Source organism: Callionymus lyra, chromosome 14, assembly GCF_982586985.1.
Source record: "Callionymus lyra chromosome 14, fCalLyr1.hap1.1, whole genome shotgun sequence".
NCBI lineage: Eukaryota > Metazoa > Chordata > Actinopteri > Syngnathiformes > Callionymidae > Callionymus > Callionymus lyra.
The window spans coordinates 16,582,978-16,601,993 of NC_141831.1; the positions used below are offsets into that span (position 1 = coordinate 16,582,978).

A 19,016-nucleotide genomic window follows, 5' to 3' on the forward strand; every position below is an offset into this window, starting at 1 on the left:
CTTTATTCCTATGACAGTGGTTCCCTGTAAATTATTTTAACAGTTAACAACCTTGAATTCTGCTGTAAGCCAAACTAGCTTGTTCAACATCTGGATCGCTTTGCCAGGTAAGGCAGAATTTATTATTTTGTAGTGACCCTGATGACTTTTCTGTCATTTAAGACGAAGACTTCGTAGGGGGTTGACTAATCAACAATTAGCTGACATCAGTTGGTCGAGAATCGCAGATGTATGTTTTAAAATAAATGTTTTATAATTTGATCTTTATTGTTTATGTTCTGTTAATGCATTTCAACGACCATGCCACAAAAACGTAACAAACTACTTAAATATATCCAGATTCAAAATGCTTCTACACAATGGCAGAAAGAAAAAGGCAGTAACATTTCCCATGAGTATACGAGTCAAGGCAAAAAGATAATGAAAATATTTGGAAACAATGTCTGGGAATCTGTGTCCGACACAGAAATTTATATTTCTTGTTGCTAGCTTATTGACAAAACAAAGACACAATTTAACATGGTTACACAATTAAAGGGGAATAGTCATAAAACTAGTTATAATTTTAATTAGATATTTCTTCAATAAAGCCAGTTTAAAGAATGTTTTTGGGGGGTTTTGCCAACACTTTTTTGTTTTGGTATTTTCAGAAAGAGAACACGAATGAATTCGCAGGAGCAGCAGCCTCTTTCTGTTACTGTGGAGATGGGCTCAAAGCGTGGCCACAGTAGTCAGCAGCTTCCTCAAACCCTCGAGAGGTCGACCTCTCAGAAGAAAGTCCCGGACACTATAACAGTCCAGCGTCTGACACATCTGCCGCCACGTTCCAGCGTGAACCTGGAGTTCAGTGACCTGTCCTACTTGCTTCCACAGGGTCCCTGCTGGAAGCAAACAGGTGAGACTCAGAAGATTAGTCCGTTCTGGCATTTACCACATTTCACTCTATGCAGGTTACAAAGCGTTACTGAACTGCATCTCTGGGAAATTCTGTAGTGGAGAACTCACAGGAATCATGGGTCCCTCTGGCTCAGGAAAGTCCACGTTGATGAATCTTCTGGCAGGATACCGGTTAGATTGATGTGAAGATCGTAAACTAGCGATGCCTTTAACACAGAGCCAATCTTTTTTTTTTTTTACTGTAGGGAAGTAGGAATGAAGGGTGAAATCCTGGTGAACGGAAACCCCAGAGATCTTCGGACTTTCAGGAAAATGTCTTGTTACATCATGCAGCGGGACATATTGCTGATGAACCTGACAGCAAGAGAGGCCATGATGGTATGTTGATGGTGGGATGGGTCATGAATGGAACAGTGGTTAGGAGTAGGTCTAAATTAGGGCTAGGGTTTTAACCTAAACAGCTCTTGGTGATTTTGGATGACCATGTCACTTGTGTCATTTCAGGTTGCTGCCAACTTGAAGCTCAATAAGTCCAGAGATGAAAAGAAAACCCTGGTAAGCGAACGGATGAATTAACAGGAAGACGATGTGCCTTGTACTCCTCCTTGTTGTCGCCTGTGACCACGTTGCCTGATCAGCTTAAGCCACTTGGCTCTCTTTGATCATTTATCGATCCTAGTTCTAAAGATGGAACTTGTCAAAGTCGAGGCATATCTTTTGTGCAATACCAAAGGCCAAACATACATGAAACTCCAGCTCAAGGATTCTACCTGACTTAAAACCAGTTACCGCACTAAGCTCTGATCTCGTAAATGTGTAAAAGTCATTTTACATCAGCTAACCAACTAGTCTTATTCCTGCTCATGTTTGTTTAGCCTCCACAACCCTGTAGAAAGAGTGGCCGACATGGTATTAAGTAAACCTTCCTCCCTTGCTCTCTGGCTTTCTCCCTCAGGTGAATGAGATCCTAATCGCTTTAGGACTTCTTGAATGTGCTGACACACGGACAAGCTCCCTCTCCGGCGGTCAGTGTAAACGTCTTGCTATTGGACAGGAGCTGGTCAACAACCCGCCGGTCATGTTCTTTGATGAGCCCACCAGGTAACGAACCCTTCACTTCTCTTTGCGGGATCTTCATTGCCACATTATTCTGTTTCTACGTAGCGGTTTGGACAGCGCGTCATCCTATCAGGTGGTGTCACTCATGCGTTCACTGGCACTGGGAGGGCGAACCATCGTCTGTACAATCCACCAACCAAGTGGAAAACTGTTTGAGCTATTTGACAAAGTACATTTCACCAACTAAGTAGTTGTTTATTGAGACAATTTTGATTGATCACTCTTTCTTTGGCAGCTCTACATTCTCAGTCAGGGCCAGTGCATCTACAAAGGCAAAGCACGAAACCTAATACCCTTTTTAAGGACTTTCAATCTCTGCTGCCCCACGTATCACAATCCTGCAGATTTCGGTGTGTTTTTATTCTCCTTCTTTGTCTTGTGTACCCTGTTAAAAATCCCTGCTGCGCTGCTGTAGTTGTCGAGGTGGCTTCCGGGGAGCATGGACACCTGACTTCAGCTTTGAGCGAGGCAGTTAAAGCAGGAAAGTGTGGAGATGCGAATGAGAACCTGCGTGGTACAAAAAGTCTGTCCGCCAATAGACCCAGGTGTTCAGCGGTGAGTTTTTTTCAAACTTCAAACAGTCTCATAGAGTCTTTTCACGCCTTGATTGAAAGCATGTGCGACACTTCCTTACTGACTAAACGTTACTCCTCTATAGGGATAGTTGGCTTCCATGTGGTGGAGAGATTTTCTCCAAACAGATGATCTTCTTCATTTGTTGGTGGACTTCAAACACCTTTGTCTATGTCTATGGTTCTGAACACGCTTTTGTGTTTGTGCTGGCCCAGTGAATTAGTATACTGCCTGGCCGAATGAGAACGTTTCGTAACACATACTCCTTCAACACCTGTGTCTTAAGGGGCTTTTACCCTGTTGACCAGGGGTAGGCAACCCGGTCCTCAAAGAGCCGCAGTGGGCGCAGGTTCAGCTGACACCTCATTGGTTAAACTGTGCATGCTTGATCGGTTGGAACAAATACCTGCTCCCACTGCACAATCCAGGTTGCCCACCCCTGCTATAGAGTCATATCTGGGTCAATTTTGACGTAAACACAAATAAATAGGAATTTCTTTCAATACCTTAATTTACACAAACAGGTAGATTTTATCCTGTACTTCATTGGCAATGCCTTAACAACATATCAAGCAGAGAACGTGTGTTGTCTAACTTGTATTCTGGAAAATAACAACTTGAGAATGAAAACCCCACTGTATCGCAGGGTTAACAAGTATAATAGCCTTGTTTTGTATCTGACTGATAACCTGCTTTTGATACATGCAACTATGTGTCTGGTCCAGAACACTCAAGAGACCCACACGTTTGGCACCGGCGCGCTGACCCAATTCTCAGTGCTCTTCAAGAGGAGCTTCATAACTATCTGGAGGGATCAGGTAGGTGTTTACAATGAAGAGAGTATTCGCCGTCATTGACAAGTCGTCCCACTGTGTTTTCAGGTGCTCACTAAACTCAGGCTGAGTGCCCACATTGGGATGGGATTGCTTATCGGCCTGCTCTATCTAAATATCGGCAATGACGCCGGCAAAGCCTTTTATAACACCGGCTTCCTCTACTTCTCCTTGCTCTTCATAATGTTTGGGGCGCTCATGACAACTGTGCTGACCTGTGAGTTACTTCCTGGCGTATTAGGGAAGGTTTGGAAGCAAGTTTCTAAAATAGATTTTCATCTTCCAGTTCCTCTAGAGATGTCTGTGTTCCTGAGGGAGCATCTCAACTACTGGTACAGTCTGAAGGCCTACTATATGGCGAAAACCATGGCTGACATCCCTTTCCAGGTGAGCATTATCAGAACAGTTAAAATAAAAGACAGGACCGCAAAAATAAAAGGTTGAGGGCATTAGCTCCGTCAGAGATTTGACTCAACCAACTTAGTACGAGTCAATCCAGTCCTTCCGACCATTTACAAGACTCTCTCAAGGAAAGTCAACCACTAAGTTCACAAGCCTATTGGTTCATATCTTCTAGTGTATTTGGGGGCCCTCTCTTTATTCAGGTCTCCTCCTCAGGTCATGTGCCCCATCATCTACTGCAGCATTGTGTACTGGATGACTGGACAACCTGCTGACGCCGTTCGCTTCCTTTTGTTTGTCACCTTGTCCATTTGCACCTCTCTGGTATCCCAGTCTCTTGGGATGCTGGTTGGTGCTGCAGCGCCGTCGCTTGAGGTATATCCATCGTCATTTATTTGAGGAACATTAAGTATGAACTTTTATACTTTCTCCTGTGAAAAGGTGGCAACTTTTGTCGGACCCATCACCTCTATCCCTGTGCTGCTCTTCTCTGGATACTTCATCAGCTTTGATACCATTCCCATCTACCTGAAGTGGAGCTCTTACATGTCGTATGTAAGGTGTGTGACACAATCAGAAACCTTGGCTCTGAAAGGGTCTTGGATGACAGTTGGATTAGATCCTAGCAATTTTTTAAACACATCCGTCCAGGGACTTCAATAACGTGTGATTAACTGATATGGAAGCTTAAGTAAATCCAGTTGTGTGAACTCAAGAAGAAATTTTCTGATTCCTGGTCACAATAGTTCAAAATAGGAAATTCCAAATAGGAGTCCGAACCAGCCAGTAGTTTACCTAGGTCAGGATTCATCAAGCGAGCCAAAGCTCGGTAACTAGGCATAATAAAAACAAGTTACTTTGACAGATACTGAAAGAGCACTTGCCACCTAGCAGGGGGAAGTATGGCCTCACCTATGAAAGGCCTATCCTCTGCATACAAAATCAGTATTTTCTACTTTATGCATGCTCTGCCCTCTACTGGCTTTTGCTATTGGTTACACAGTGCGGGCGTAGTTGGATAAATGTCCTCCCAGTTCCTTTGTTAGGAGCACTCACCTGGAGCGCCTCGGCGCGAGCCACCAAAGGGGCGGAGCATGCATGACATAGAACCTTAGAGATAGAATAGAATAGAATAGAATAGAATAGAATAGAATAGAAAACGTTTATTCATCCCCAGAGGGGAAACACACTTTTACAACAGCAGCAGCAGGACAATGAAAATAAAGTGCATGGAAAAAAAAGAAATAGTAAAAGAGATAATAAAATAAAATAAAATAAAACTTATCTTAAAAATATACAAATTATTTACAGTAATAGAAAATTAGCACTATTAACAGAATAAAATAAAGTAAAATAAAAAATAAAATAAAATAAAATAAAATAAAATAAAATAAAATAAAATAAAATAAAATAAAATAAAATAAAAACACACGAGAAGAAAAACACACTACGGATTAGCATCAGGATATTTAAAGTAGAGAGTTAAATATCCTGACACAAAAAAGTAAGAAGAAAGAGGGAGCTGTTGTAACCAGCTGCTGCTCGTGCAGCGCCATCTTGTCAATGCATAATTCGTCATTACTGCATACTTAAGCTTTGATCTATTTTCACTTTCCAGTATCCCTATCTTCACTGAAACTTCTCTGTGTTATCTCCAGGTACAGCTTTGAAGGAGTGATCCTCTCCATCTATGGGATGAATCGCACAAAGCTGGAGTGTCTGGATTCTTCTCCCTGTCGGTTCACAGACTCACAAGAAATAATCAAGCTGCTGGACATGGACGAGGCCGTACTCTACATTGATTTCATTTCCCTTGGTGTTTTCTTCGTGATCCTGCGTCTGACCACCTTTGTGGTCCTGCACTACAAGGTCAAGTCCGAGCGTTACCTCATGTCATGTTCCCCATCGAAATTATGAGAACATGCTTAAGATGTGACGTACGTGTGATTTTTACAAGCTAAAAGTGTGGCGAACAAAATGTTAATTCACTGAAGAACCTATAAAAAAAAAATCTAAAAACTATATTAGATGATTTTATTAAGACACTTTCATTGCAGGTTCTTTATCTGCATTTTGTGGATTGTTGACGTTTATCCAATAAAAACCTGTTGAACAGCAAAGCTTGAGTGTAAGTATTTGTACGTATTTTAGGTTCACAAGTTTCACAGACAAATAATGAAAAAAAACTAAACATCACTTGGTTTTGGCTTCGGTTTTATGTGATTTAAAAGTGCAGCAGTAAGTAAGTAAGTAATATTTATTTATATAGCGCTTTTCGAGACCAGGGTCACAAAGCGCTTAAACAATCAAAACAATACTCAAAAAAGTACATACTTTAAAGATCAAGATAATACTGAGAACAACACAGGAGTTCGAGAAATTCAAGGAAAAGCCTGAACAAAATTTCAAACATGAGGCCTTCAGTGGCGCACGTTTGAATGAATCCACCTCAATAACTACTTTAAGGTACTTTATACACCACTGGGCTCTGACCGTGAACTGTTATAGGTCAATAAGATGTTTATCATCAAATGAACATCAGTGCATTATATCAATATATCACTCCCACTACAGTCTGAGTGGTTTCCATGGCCACGACACACACTATCTACGTGCTTCAGCGACAAACACACACACGCTAAAGCGACACACACAAGCACCACAATTGATCTCATAAAGCGCAACATTATTTATAAAAAAAAATGCATTTACTCACGTAGTTCATTGAGGAAATAAATAAATCCTTCGAAACTCTCAGAGTTAGCATAACTTTCTTAACAACGTCCAGCTTTTCTTGAAATATCTGAAAGCTGTAACAAGAGTAGCTTCCAAAGCCCTGACTTTGTGTCGCTAACTCGAATCTGATTGGTTATCACAATCCTTCGGCTGCCGTTGATTTCAATGGACAACAGCCAGCTCTGAAACGACTGAAGGCCTCGGGTAACACATGACCTGCTGCTCAAATATGATTGGATGAAAACTCTCATATGAACGTGCAATCCTGGAAGCAGAACACAACTTGCGCAAGCAAGAGGAAAGAAATGAAATGAAGAGAAAAGACAATGAGGAATAATTTAATACATATTTATGAAAAATACTTTTTTTTTTGCTTAATTAAAACATTTAATTTATTTTCTGATTATGTTAAGGCCAGCAGAAAAGTCCTTGCCCGCCACTGAATAAATTAACTATCTTTTACTTGGCGGGAATAAAATTTCACTTTCCCTGACTGGCAAGTAAAAACAATGTTTCCGCCCGGTTTCGAACCGGGGACCTTTCGCGTGTGAGGCGAACGTGATAACCACTACACTACGGAAACGGTGACCTCCTAGCCAGCAATGTATGAATTTAAAGCACATCCTGCCCTGCTGTGTTAAACGTGTTGATTTGAAACGCGATGAATATCTACATTGATCGATTGCTAAACCACTGACGTCATGAAAGTTTGAATCCGCCATTAAGAGAGAGACGTCAAAGCCGATCCATCTTTCACTTAAAATGTCCTGTTCTTACTTTTCATATCTATTAATAAAAAGCCTTCGTGTAACAAAGGTGTTTACATTTTCGTATATATCTAATAAATTACCTATGAATAGAATGAATATACAGGTAAAATCTTTATTATTTTTATTTAAAGGACCAGAAATAAGTATTGGGCTGCACAGTAGTGTTACAGTTAAAGGAACCACAATAAGGACAAATGTTTAGTTTGACATCAGCCAATAAAAAACAAATTACACAAATATTAAATCTATTAGGTGCATTCTACAATTGTGTTTTTAGACGGTCATTAGCTCCAGGCATTTAAAGTCACTTTATTCTTCTCACTGTTCAGAATAAAAAGACGAAGTACAAACGTGAATGTTTATTACCAGTTTTCCAGATCTAAAGACTCCACAAGTCTGGAGTCGGACCAGAACAACAAAGCAGAAACTTCATGATCAAAAATAAAAAAGCACTTTCAACGAAAACCAGCAGAGAAACAAAACAGACAAATGAGCGAGTGTCGCTAGCCGGCTTTTGTTCGGTCAAATTCAGAGGTCGAGTCATCCAGAGTCTACAAGCAAAAACTAAAATGACTGAAAACTGTTTATTGTCAAAAAAACAAAATAAAATCAAAACCTCTACAGCATCGATCGTTTACGGCTGTAAAGACGGCGAACATGTAAAATACAACCCTCACAAATACATTAGAATCAAAACAGGTACCAAAAAGTACAGTAAAAATTACACTTCCATGTTGGAAATGTGGAAGGGAGGGAAAAAAAAAAAAAAAAAAAAAAAAAAAAAAAGAAAAAAAACAACACCAAAGGGAAAAGTAAAACCTAAAAAATAAAAGGAAAAAAAACAACATGGAAAAGTTACATTTGTTTATGTGATCTTTTTCTGTACAAAAAGGTTTCTGTCATAAAAGAGGTCGTCCAGGTCCGGAGATCCAGCGGGTCCACGTCACCGGAGCGCTGTAGTCCTGAGTGACAGAAGAGTTCATCACAAGAGGATCAACACTTTCTAAAGTGTCCCGCATCACATCAAAGGGTTCAAGAGTTTTAAAAGTTAGACTGAAAATAAAATAAATAGTCACGAAACTGCCATTAAATAGTTAAACTCTTTAAAAACACCTGATAAGACTCGTGGCTTGTGCAAGTATAAATATTGATGAGCATACAGATGTAGTTTTCTTGAAGACTTTGTATGGACTCACCTGATCTGTCACATCATCAGTAGGGTCTGAAGCTTGACGGGTGTGACCCGCCCCTCCTGGGGGTTTTTCCATAGCCGGCGCCCTGAGGAACATCTGTGGATCAGAAACCTGGTCAGAACTCCGGACTTTGGTGGGGATCTGCAGATACCCACTGTAGTCATATCCACCCTGACCATATCCCTGACCACCATAGTAACCAGACGGGTAGTCGTAGCTGCCTCCGTAACCACCGCCATAGCCACCGCCGTAACCTCCTCCATAGCCACCACCGCCGCCATAGCCGCCACCACCATAACCTCCGCCGTAGCTCTGGTTACCGTAGCCTGAATTCCATTGTTGTCCTATTGGTTGGAAGACACTCAAGTCAGAACCATGCCCTCTACTGCTCAGTGCACAGTCAGACTCACCACCTCCTCTGCCACGCCCCGCGAAAGCTCCGCGCCCACCACCGTAGTGCTGCTGCTGCTGGTAAACCTCCTTCGGCTGAGCAACCTTCAACTCGCACTAAAGAGGAAGTCCAAAAGTCAGATCCACAAAACCCGTGTTTGCATTAAAGTGTCGAGCGAACGTACCCGGCCTCCATGGATGGTGTGGTACTTCTTCTCCAGGCACTTCTTCACACAGGCCTCCTCTTTGAAAGTGACGAAGATGAAGCCCCTCCTCTTCTTGGATTTGGGGTCAGTAGGGAGCTCGATGGCCTCGATCTGTGAAGAGAAAACCAGGTGAGACTTCAGATTTGTATCTTAACGGACGGAGGGTGCTCGATTGGCGACACAAACCTCCCCGAACGTCTCGAAGTATTCCTTGATGGTGTCCTCTGGGGCTTCTGGATTGAGACCTCCGACGAAGATCTTCTTCATGGGCTCCTTCTTGATGGCCATGGCCTTCTTGGGATCGATCTGACGACCGTCCAGCTTGTGTTCGGACACTGCCAGAACCTGAAGAACACGACGAGGATCATCATTATGGTGCAACTGGTGACTTTTGTACAACTTTGCAAGACTAAGGAAAACTTCTGCCGTCTGTCCACATAACAACATCTCCTAGTAATGCTTTGCTCAATTTATAGTAGAGTTCTAGACCAACTACAACTCTAGTCTAGAGCTGGAGTTGGTCTACAGCTCTAGACTAGATGTTGGTGGTACATTTGACCACAACAACACAGGGTTTTAGTCCCACAAAGACCATTTTCTCTAAGAGACCCTGAGACACAAACCTCTCGGATTCAAATTCCAATTTAAGAACTGAATATCAATAAGTCGAGCAATAGCAAGAACAGTTTGTTCTAAATAACAAGAGATGAAAGGACTACCCACCTTGTCCACACTGGACGAGTCTTTGAAAAGAACAAAGCCGAACCCTCGGGATTTGCCACTGCCGACGTCCATCTTGATGGTGCAGTCCGAGACCTCACCAAATTTAGAGAAGTAATCCCTCAGGTCCTTTTTAGTCGTGTCCCAGCTGAGACCGCCAACAAACATTTTCCTACAACACAGGAAGTCAGTAAAGTACATCCAAGAGAGGACTTTTTGGTTCTCCTCACACAACAAATTTTAAAACTCACCCAGCATCCTCCTCTCCCTTGCTAGCATCAATCTTTCCCCCCTCGGTGCCATTGTCCTGGCCTTCCTCTCCACTGCACATCTGCTCAGCTCCATTCTCGTCTCCGTTCTGCTCCGACGTCTCCATGAACAAACTGTCGTTATCGGCCATGTTGATAGTGGGTTATTTGAGACTGTAAAAAGAGAGAGAAAGAGTCAGTAACACAGCAAACAAAGGGGTCACTCCAGATTTATCTTCCAGCTGCAAATACAATACAAAACAACATCATGACTGACTCAAACTATTTAGTTTCCCAATTTATAATCCTCCGCGCCAGTAGGGGCAGTGCAGAAGCAGAGAGCAGTTCTCCACTCGCCATTGAAACGAAGAATAAATAATCGTCCTCGTCCAAAAAGGCGGTTAAATGTATAAACAACAATTTACCGAGTTTACGTGAAACAAACAAAGCAGTTGATATAGACTAAATTTGACATTTGCTTTTAGAGAAAAACGAGATCAAGCAGTTCTGTTCGATCACATAGACCGCTGTTCAACAAACGCAGAAAACGCGACACATTTCCCTCCAACCATGTGTGATGCATTACTCGGCTCCTGAGCGCAGTAAATATTAGCCATTTTGTGTTCACGGATTATTTACAAACTCAAGAAAACACGCGTGTGTCGAAAGAGACCGCGCTTACTTGCAGCGCTCAGGACTGCGTACAGGCCGGGCTACACCGTACGACCAAACATCACAATAAAAACATCCCCGCGTTTAAACATATCTGATCTTTGTTTGACTCCATTGCTTCAAAACAACTACTAAAACCTCCACGCCTACGTTACCACGAGTAAATAGCCCTACTTGCGTAGTAATACGCTATGTTAGCATTCGGTGGCTAATAGCCGACAAGCTAGCTTCGCAAAATAAATTAAGATTACAGTGGATGCAAAGGGAGCTGCAGGAAAACGTACTGAATGGAAAAACGCGTGCATCGACGCCCGCGGATATTCGCCCAGAAACCAGCTAAAGCACAAAGTGGAGCTCTTACGTTAAAAGGAAAATGCCGGAGTCGAAGCTCAAAATGGACTCTCTCCAAATTCGCCGCTAACTCGTGGCAACATATAAACGACCTCAGAGCGAGCAGGGGCCGCCTGTGATTGGACGGCGGGGTCACATGGGTGACCGACACCGCCGGGTGATTGGCTGGTTCTAGATACGTGGTTGCGTCATCACATCGTCCCCTTTGTGCGCCTTCGGTGGGAGGAGAGAAGATTTTTCTGCTGCGACTCCGATTTACATTTTATACATTTCGGTTCATTACGAAAAATACAAATGCACTTTCCACAGGCAGTGAACGATTAATTATGTTTTAAAACATTCGACTTTCTAGCAAAGCGGAGTGTTACTCAAATGCGTCTTTAAAAATTGCAGCGCGAGGGAGCCGAACATCCACCGCTTTATTCTAGTTTTATTTCGATTTAATTTTCCTAAACAAAGCACAGAAAACGAAATGCATTTTAACTTTTAAGATAGATAACGGATTTAATTACAATTTCCAAGATTATTTCGAGTTAATGAAATGTCTTGAGAGTACATTAAGCGTAGGTTTTCTCAAATATGTTACTGAAATTGGGTTTTTCTTTACACTTTTTCCTTAAACTGTTCTGGGGGAATTATTTGAAAGTAGACTTGTCGGTGGGAGGGTCCTCGCTCAGCAGGAGGAAGCCTGGAGAACAATGTGTGGTAAACAATGCTTGTTTATCAAACGTTTTCCTGGATCACTAGATTTTTTTTCTATGGAAACAAAAATAGTTTTGAAGACTATTAGCTTCTAGTAACGTTGGTCAAGAGTAATAGTTTGTTGGAATTTAAATTACAATAAGCCCTCATTCATAAAAATGGTACTCAATGCTGGTTTCAAACAAGGATTCCGGGCCATTTGCAGCCCATCAAGTTTTTTTTTTCTCTCCGGCCCACATCAGCTTTGAATACTTAATTACAAACATTTAAAAGTCAAATTAACCGAGATCTTCAACCCCAAGACTGCGTCTCACGATCAGAACTCACCTTCAGCGGTTAAAAATGAAAAAAATTCAAACTCGTTTTAAACCTTTTTATTGAACCTTGTTTTGGGTATATACAACATTTCAACACAATACAGACATTAGCAACAGTCACCATGGCAACAGTCCAAAGGTTTACATTATTTACAGTGTTAGTTTAGAGCAGACAAAGTTTGAGGCGACGAGAGCACGTTTATTTCTTTTCAGTGACATTTCCACGTTACTTTATTCACAGCTCGTTTAAAAACCCTGTCATTTTTAAAATATGGGAATATATTTAGTTTTAAAATCATGCTTAATCAGCATTTTAAATCGACAATTAAATTTTAAATACAAATAAACAACCTTTTTTTTCCCCCCTCTTCTCTCTTGAATCAAGTATGAACTGGGATTACCATCACCGGGACTTGCTGACCCAGTGGTACTTGTCCACGCGAGGCCCGGTGAAGGTAAAAGTGGCTCGGTGAGGCTTGAAGGATTTCTGGGCGGAGAACTGAGGCGGAGGACCCGCTGTAGTCGGCGGCGGGGCGTGAGGCGGGAACGTCTCCCCGGGAAAAGGCTTCCTCTTCGGGTGGTTGAGCCACATCTGAGGCGCTCCAGGAGCAAACTCTGTGAACTGGAGAAGAAGGTTTTGATTCATGACCAGACGTGGAATCATAAGGGTTCACAATCTCAAGAGTTGGATCACAGGAAAGATACCGTTGGCCTCGTCGGGATAGAAAAATTGGATCATACCCTGTAAACACTGTTGGGGTTGCTGACCGTCGGGATGGTTTTGGGTTCGAGGGTGGCCGACAGCGTGGACCCCGAGGATGAAACCAAAGAACTGCATCCGCTGCTCAGACTGATGTCGGTACCCTCGTCCTCGTCCGAAGAACTCCCCGACTGGATGTCCAGGCTCGCCCGCTCCACCGCGGCGTTGATACGCCGAGGAAACTCCGCATCCCGGCGACGGCCGTCCACCAACGACACACAGAAAGGAGTCCCGTGTTCCCCATACCTGGAACCAACAACGGATGGAATCCCTTTGATCGTTCCAGTAGGTTCCAGATAGAAAAGGAAGCGGACTTCATTCCTGAAATGGATGAGGTTCAAGCTTACCGGCAAGACACCTCTCCAGGGTCCACCCAGACCGTCAGCTCCTGAGGCAGACCCAGGTCCTGGTAACGGATTGAGCATCGTTCACACGCCTGAAGCAGAACTGGGTCCTGGAGCTGAACCCGGTTCATCCTCAGACACCTGAAGAAGCGGAGACAAAGACATGAGCTGGTTTGAAAGCAGGGAAGTTTTAAATGAGTCATGAGACCGCTAGGTTTGTCTTTGACTCCCTGGTCACAGGAGTCTGGTTCTAATTGGAGTTTCTGCCTGGTAAAAAAAGTTTGTTTCTTCGCCACTGTGGTAGGCCGGGACTCCTTTTTCTTATATAGTGCCATTTAAACCTTAAAGTAACCGAGTCGACACTGTCAATAAGATTGAATATACAGCGAAAAACAAACTACATTTTGCGCCAAGCTGGAGATTAAAGGATCAATAATACATTGAGACAAATCAGGTTTAAATCTACATACAATTGCTCTACAATATATAAAAATTAGATTGTAGAGAAAATGTTTAACATTACAAACTTAAAAAAATATAAATGTATGCAATTTCCAACCGCTTACATAGTTGTATAATAAAATCACAATACCATGTTAAAACATGCATTTAATTATAAATAAAGCAAATGACAAAATCTTAAAATGATCAAAACGTGACTCTTAACGTAAATTCAGGGTTTGTTGAACAACTGATGCAATATATTTGCACTTTGTTCTTTTTTTTTTAAATGAAACTATCATCTGATATAAACTGGAAACCTAATTTCCCAAAGATCTCCAGAGGAATTAATAGAGTTTATCCATCTATAAGAAAAACCCGAAACAAAACTGTTGCCGTTCACTTGTTATATTTGCCTTTATTTTACCATCGCAGTCATTTTATGTGGCCGCTGGATCTATAAATGAAAGTAGAAGTTCATGTTCAGTTGGTGGCCTGTAACTATGCTGATGTTCAATACAAGATCAGGGACATGTGTTAGGAATGTCAACAATACAAGTAAAACGTAATTGGCCCCAAATTCCATCCATTTTCAACTTCCTTTTGGATAAATATTAATTTAGTTTGGCCTTAGACTGCTTAAAGGTTAAGGCCACTTGTTCGATGAGTTGAACTTCCGACTGTGTTGGGGTCTTTTCCCCTTCGGTGTCGAGTCGATAAAAGGGTGAACCGACCTGTAGGCCTGACCCCGGGCGGGGACGCTGGGGTGCCAGTGGTTCTTGTAGTTCTCAAAGAGACACGAAGTGAGAGCAGCAGCGAAGCGCTCTCTGCTGTCGTTGTCCACACAACCGTATCTCTTCACCAGGCGAGCCACGAAGAAGACGGCGGCGGCGATCTCCTCCTTCATCTCCGCACACTTATAAAAAAAAAAAAAAACAGGATAAAAGAGGAGGTCCGGCTGAGACCGCTAAAAGGAGCTGGAGCAGAGGGGGAGCTCCAGACGTCTCGCTGGAATTAAAAAGAGAAAATGCTACGAGAGGAAGATTCCAGAGGCTGATGGCCGTGAAGATCAGCTGCGAGGCAGGAGAGCACACCTGAGGACACTTACCTGACGAGGGCGAGACACACAAAGAGAGAGAGAGTTTCCACAGACATTCAATTCAAATTAAAATACGTCTTAAGACAATATGATTGAAGGATTTAAGCAATAAATCAAATAAAAGTTTGACTGCAGGATTTATGTCAAAATACAAACAGTTTATTATATCCATAGCTCATCTGATATGAATTGAAGAATAAACACAAGTTACTATGACGACAAAGTGTCGCATGATTTCATCATAGAAAGAGAATAAAGTAGCATTAGCAAATGCTAGCTAGCAAAACGTTCACTGTGCCTCAATTTTTAATTGGACACAGATTCTTTTGAATAAACAAAAAAATTGACACATGGTTGTGGGTTCAAGTCTATGGAAGTACCATCAGAATCTTATATTTTTGAACATTTCAAGAACTTTTTTTTTTTAATAATTGTATTCAATAACCTGAATATTTTCCAAAAAAATAGATTTTTGACACATACTTTCAAGTTCTTATTTGGAAATACATTTAAAATATATATTCTAAATTCAGTTTTTTAGATAATCCTTATTCATTCAAAGCCTTTTAAATTCAGTATGAAAATGTTGCTATCATAGTGCCACAAAACAATACATGTACTTTGAATGATGAATTAACGCCCAAGTGCTTGTATGTCATCACATGATCGCCTGCATGTCGTGTGATTGGCTGAAAGATCAATCGAGTAGCTCGGTACTCTTATGGTATCGTCTGGTGGCACTATTACAAAATCATTTTAATATTGAATTCAAAAGGGTCTAAATAAAATCATATAGAATTAAGAAAATGTATTTTGGAATTATTGGAATAAGAATATCAAACTCTATGTGTAAATTATTTATTATAAGAAAAAAAGTTTCAATAAATAGATTAAAGGTTTCAACATTTGAAATGTTAAATTAAACCATTCGACTGATACACTTCCATACAAGGGCTTTCACAATGAACAGACCACAACAAAAATGAGAGAACAAGGCCCTTCAAGGTTTGTAGCGGACTCTGATGACGTGTCCAGTCCCGTGATGTCACCAGAGAAGCGCGAGCGAACAAGGGAGCTAACTTTATTTAAATAGCAGCTCAGTTAATTGCTCAGATCTTCTTGGGGTTCCTCCATTTCTCACAGATGTCACTGCACTTCCACTCGACTCCCACAAGAAGACTCCTTCAACGGTTGAATCATGGACGAGTCCCAGATGCTGGTGCAGGCGGTGGTCAAGGTCCCCCTGTACCCGTCGGCCGACATCATCCTGCGCTCGCTGCTCAAGCAGGTCACAGAGAGCCCGCTGGACAGCGTGGACAGCGACGGCTCGAGCGACAAGTGCAAGTCTCTGATCGCCCAGACGTGCCTGCAGCTGGTCTCCGTGTCCAGCACCATGCTCCTGGAGAACCTGGCGCCGCTGACCAACTACTGGTGCAGGAAAGCCCAGAAGCTGTTCGACAAGATGCCGCCGGAAAAGTGCTTCTTCGGCGTCCAGAAGAAAGACATCGTGATCATCATGAAGAAGGTGCTTCTGGAGTATATGATGAAGGTCCGCCGACGGAGGAGGAAGCTGGAGGGGTGCAGCAGTTTTTACAACCTCATCCACCTGCTGGCGGAGGAGATCACCAAGAAGATCAACTCCCACCTGGCGCTGCTGGTCCACAGCCCCAGTTTGCTGGACTGCGAGTGCCAGTGCGTCCCTCTGCCCCTCCTCAACATCCTGGCGTACCACCTGGCCAACACGCTGCAGTGCTGGCACCAGCGCGAGTGCAAATGCCCGCTGTTGATGAAGGCCGTGTGCCACGCCAGCCCCCCCACCGTCCCGGTCTCTCAGCCCAACAAAAGACGCCTGTGCGTGAAGCTGGGGATCTTCGAGGTGACCTACACGTCTTCGGACGTCCAGAGCATGCAGATCCTGTCCCACATCACGGACTTCACGTACGCCCGGCGCACGGAGGGGCCAAGTCCGGTCCTGCTCCCGCTCCCGGTCCAGCACACCAACTGCACGGTTGAGTCCACCAGGTGCGTCGGAGTCTGCGAGGCACCCGTGGCAACAAATCCGGAGATCTTTGCCACAGTACAAGAGAGCCCTCTGTCACCTCTGCCTGTGCCTGACCCCTTAGAGGTGGAGGTGGTTGTTGAGGACAGTCTACCGGCACCCCCACCCGACCCAGCAGCAGACGAGTCCTCCATCACGGCTCTTCCACAAGACGCCGTCGAGGCGACCGTCGACACCGAAACTCCTCCGAGTCACTCTCAGACGGCGGAGGTCGACAAAAAGCACGAGGTGGTTTTCCTGCTGCTCGTCGGGTTGCTACTGCTCACCCAAGAGAAGGCTGAGACCACGCTGTCCCAGGAAAGGTCGGACACGGCCATCAAGACCCTGTACGCCAAAGCCAAGTCCCACAAGGCGCGCTTCGAAGACATCACCATCAGCTCAAGGAGGGCAAGTGTGGACAGAACCAACAGAAAACTTTTCAACTACTTTTGTAAGATGTATAGTTCCCCAGGGGAGTTCCTGCGGGCGCTGACCTCGGAAGATCCGAAGATCATCACTTTCATCATCACCAACATGATTACTCAGCTCATTTTGTGGTCCTCGACGCGACCGGGGCCAATCAGCAGGTGCTTCTCACAGGTGGGGAAGACCGTCGGGAGGCCCTTCAGGGCGTGTTTCAGAGTCCTGACCCGGTGGAGGCAACCCTCGGCGCCGTCGTCCCTACAGGGCGACTCCTGCGGTTCAGAGAGGGTGAGCGCGGTGCTATATTTATAAAGTTTAGTTAAGAAGTTTGTGCATTTGTAGTAAATTGGTTGGAAATACAAAACACTAGTGATGGGTCGAGGAGGCTTCATGATTGAGTGTCATGATACAGTGTCTTCATTTTGACAGACCACTAGATGGCACACTCAGTTAGAAAATGATGCCATGCTTCAGTGGATTAGTAGAACAGATCCAAAGATTATAAAGCAGAGAGTGCCATCTAGTGGCCTTTTCAAAATGAAGCCACTGTCATGATACTTCTTCAGCTGTTTCACGACAAAAGGAACATGGGATTAATAAGCCCTGGGAAACAACTCCACTGTTGCACTGGAAATTTAAAGCTAAACTTAATTTGTATTTTTTTTCTGAAAGATTTGGCAGTTTTTTGTTTTCTTAAAACGGCGCTCTACACTGAGTTGCCTAAATTTGTTTTTTACCCTTGTGTTATGTCAGGGTCAAGGTGAACAAACGACTGCCTTCGGGTCACCTTGACCCTGAGATAACACAAGGCTTAAGGACGACATTAACAGACACAAACTACAATATGCTAAATCAAGAAAAAAAAAAAGGTTTGACCTTAAGCTTTATTTTTTGATTTGGTAATTTCTGAGATATTTTTGCAAAGAACTTTATGATTGGTTCAAAATGAGTAGCATCACCCACTTTTGAAGTCTTTTTTTTTTAACATATTTGTGGTCTTTAACATTATCAATACAAACATTTAAAATAATATTTTTTAATAATGTTGCTCCTTAAAGTGGTTGTTGACGGTTTTTATTTCATTTCCAGGTGAACAGTTGACCGCTCCGTGAGAGGAAATGAAGGAATGACTGCACAGAAACAAATGTTAATAACAATAAATTGATAAACATGCATTTATTTTATTTTTTGAATGTTTAAATTTATTTTCATCTTCCTTAGCTCATCTTTATTAAATGTATATTTATTCCAGAAGTATCATTGTGGAAAACTGTTTTGAAGATAAAGGCATATCTTGTACGGATGCAAAACCTCTTATTTAAATAAACCCTTTAATGAAAATAACTGTGACATGAATATTCATAGAACAGCGTTCGTCCAATAAGTTCCGCCATTATTTGTCGTTTAGGGTGCTAGCTGAACGAACAGAAACATAGCGTACGTTTGTTTATTAAAAACCCACGATGGCTGAAGGAGAAGATATTAATTGGTTGCAGATTTACTATCAAATCCATTTTCAAGAAGGACTTTTCAAGAACAGCAGGACATCGTTAACGATGCTTCTTCTTGAGTTATGGGAACTCAAGCCAGTCTGTCACGAGCGGTCAAAGGATTTCTCCGCCACTTTTGTCCATGAACTATGTGAGTAAATGCAATATTTCCTAAATAATGTTGCGATTTATGAGGTTAATAGTGATGCTTTTGTGTGTGTCGCAGCTGAGTAAAGATTTTGTTTCCTCATTAAAGACATTTATTCTGGCCACATGAGTTTCTGGTCTGTGG

At 42.6% G+C, this 19,016-nt stretch overlaps 4 protein-coding genes and 1 non-coding gene across 7 annotated transcripts; 2 read left to right on the forward strand and 3 right to left on the reverse strand.

The window, feature by feature from the left end:
- LOC148066192 (ATP-binding cassette subfamily G member 4-like) lies at positions 1–5,944 on the forward strand. The gene is made up of 15 exons (XM_087806869.1): positions 1–107; positions 651–895; positions 951–1,068; positions 1,143–1,275; positions 1,402–1,452; positions 1,853–1,998; positions 2,062–2,185; positions 2,252–2,366; positions 2,432–2,571; positions 3,315–3,407; positions 3,471–3,639; positions 3,709–3,809; positions 4,041–4,199; positions 4,266–4,384; positions 5,483–5,944. Exons 2-15 carry the CDS (start codon positions 664–666, stop codon positions 5,739–5,741), a joined length of 1,959 nt encoding a protein of 652 aa, XP_087662995.1. The 5' UTR covers positions 1–107; positions 651–663; the 3' UTR covers positions 5,742–5,944.
- A 1,126-nt stretch (positions 5,945–7,070) lies between these two features.
- On the reverse strand, positions 7,071–7,143 carry trnav-cac (transfer RNA valine (anticodon CAC)). Its single transcript has one exon. It is a non-coding gene; the product is annotated as a tRNA-Val (tRNA).
- A 531-nt stretch (positions 7,144–7,674) lies between these two features.
- On the reverse strand, positions 7,675–10,239 carry LOC148066194 (heterogeneous nuclear ribonucleoprotein A/B-like). Of its 3 annotated transcripts, none has more exons than XM_087807189.1 (8): positions 10,091–10,239; positions 9,843–10,011; positions 9,306–9,464; positions 9,099–9,230; positions 8,934–9,030; positions 8,844–8,867; positions 8,527–8,619; positions 7,675–8,292 (listed from the first exon to the last, which is right to left on the reverse strand). In XM_087807189.1, exons 1-7 carry the CDS (start codon positions 10,237–10,239, stop codon positions 8,543–8,545), a joined length of 807 nt encoding a protein of 268 aa, XP_087663315.1. In that variant the 3' UTR covers positions 7,675–8,292; positions 8,527–8,542. The 3 variants fall into 3 exon arrangements, with proteins under 3 accessions (XP_087663315.1, XP_087663314.1, XP_087663313.1); XM_087807188.1 differs by having other exon boundaries at positions 8,700–8,867; XM_087807187.1 differs by having other exon boundaries at positions 8,679–8,867.
- A 2,293-nt stretch (positions 10,240–12,532) lies between these two features.
- LOC148066195 (maternal B9.10 protein-like) lies at positions 12,533–14,592 on the reverse strand. The gene is made up of 4 exons (XM_087807550.1): positions 14,409–14,592; positions 13,237–13,374; positions 12,871–13,135; positions 12,533–12,751 (listed from the first exon to the last, which is right to left on the reverse strand). The coding sequence occupies exons 1-4, from the start codon at positions 14,579–14,581 to the stop codon at positions 12,533–12,535; spliced, it is 795 nt and encodes a 264-aa protein (XP_087663676.1). The 5' UTR covers positions 14,582–14,592.
- A 1,341-nt stretch (positions 14,593–15,933) lies between these two features.
- Positions 15,934–18,813, forward strand: LOC148066196 (uncharacterized). The gene is made up of 2 exons (XM_087807186.1): positions 15,934–17,522; positions 18,324–18,813. Exons 1-2 carry the CDS (start codon positions 15,972–15,974, stop codon positions 18,333–18,335), a joined length of 1,563 nt encoding a protein of 520 aa, XP_087663312.1. The 5' UTR covers positions 15,934–15,971; the 3' UTR covers positions 18,336–18,813.
- The last annotated feature ends 203 nt before the right edge of the window (positions 18,814–19,016 follow it).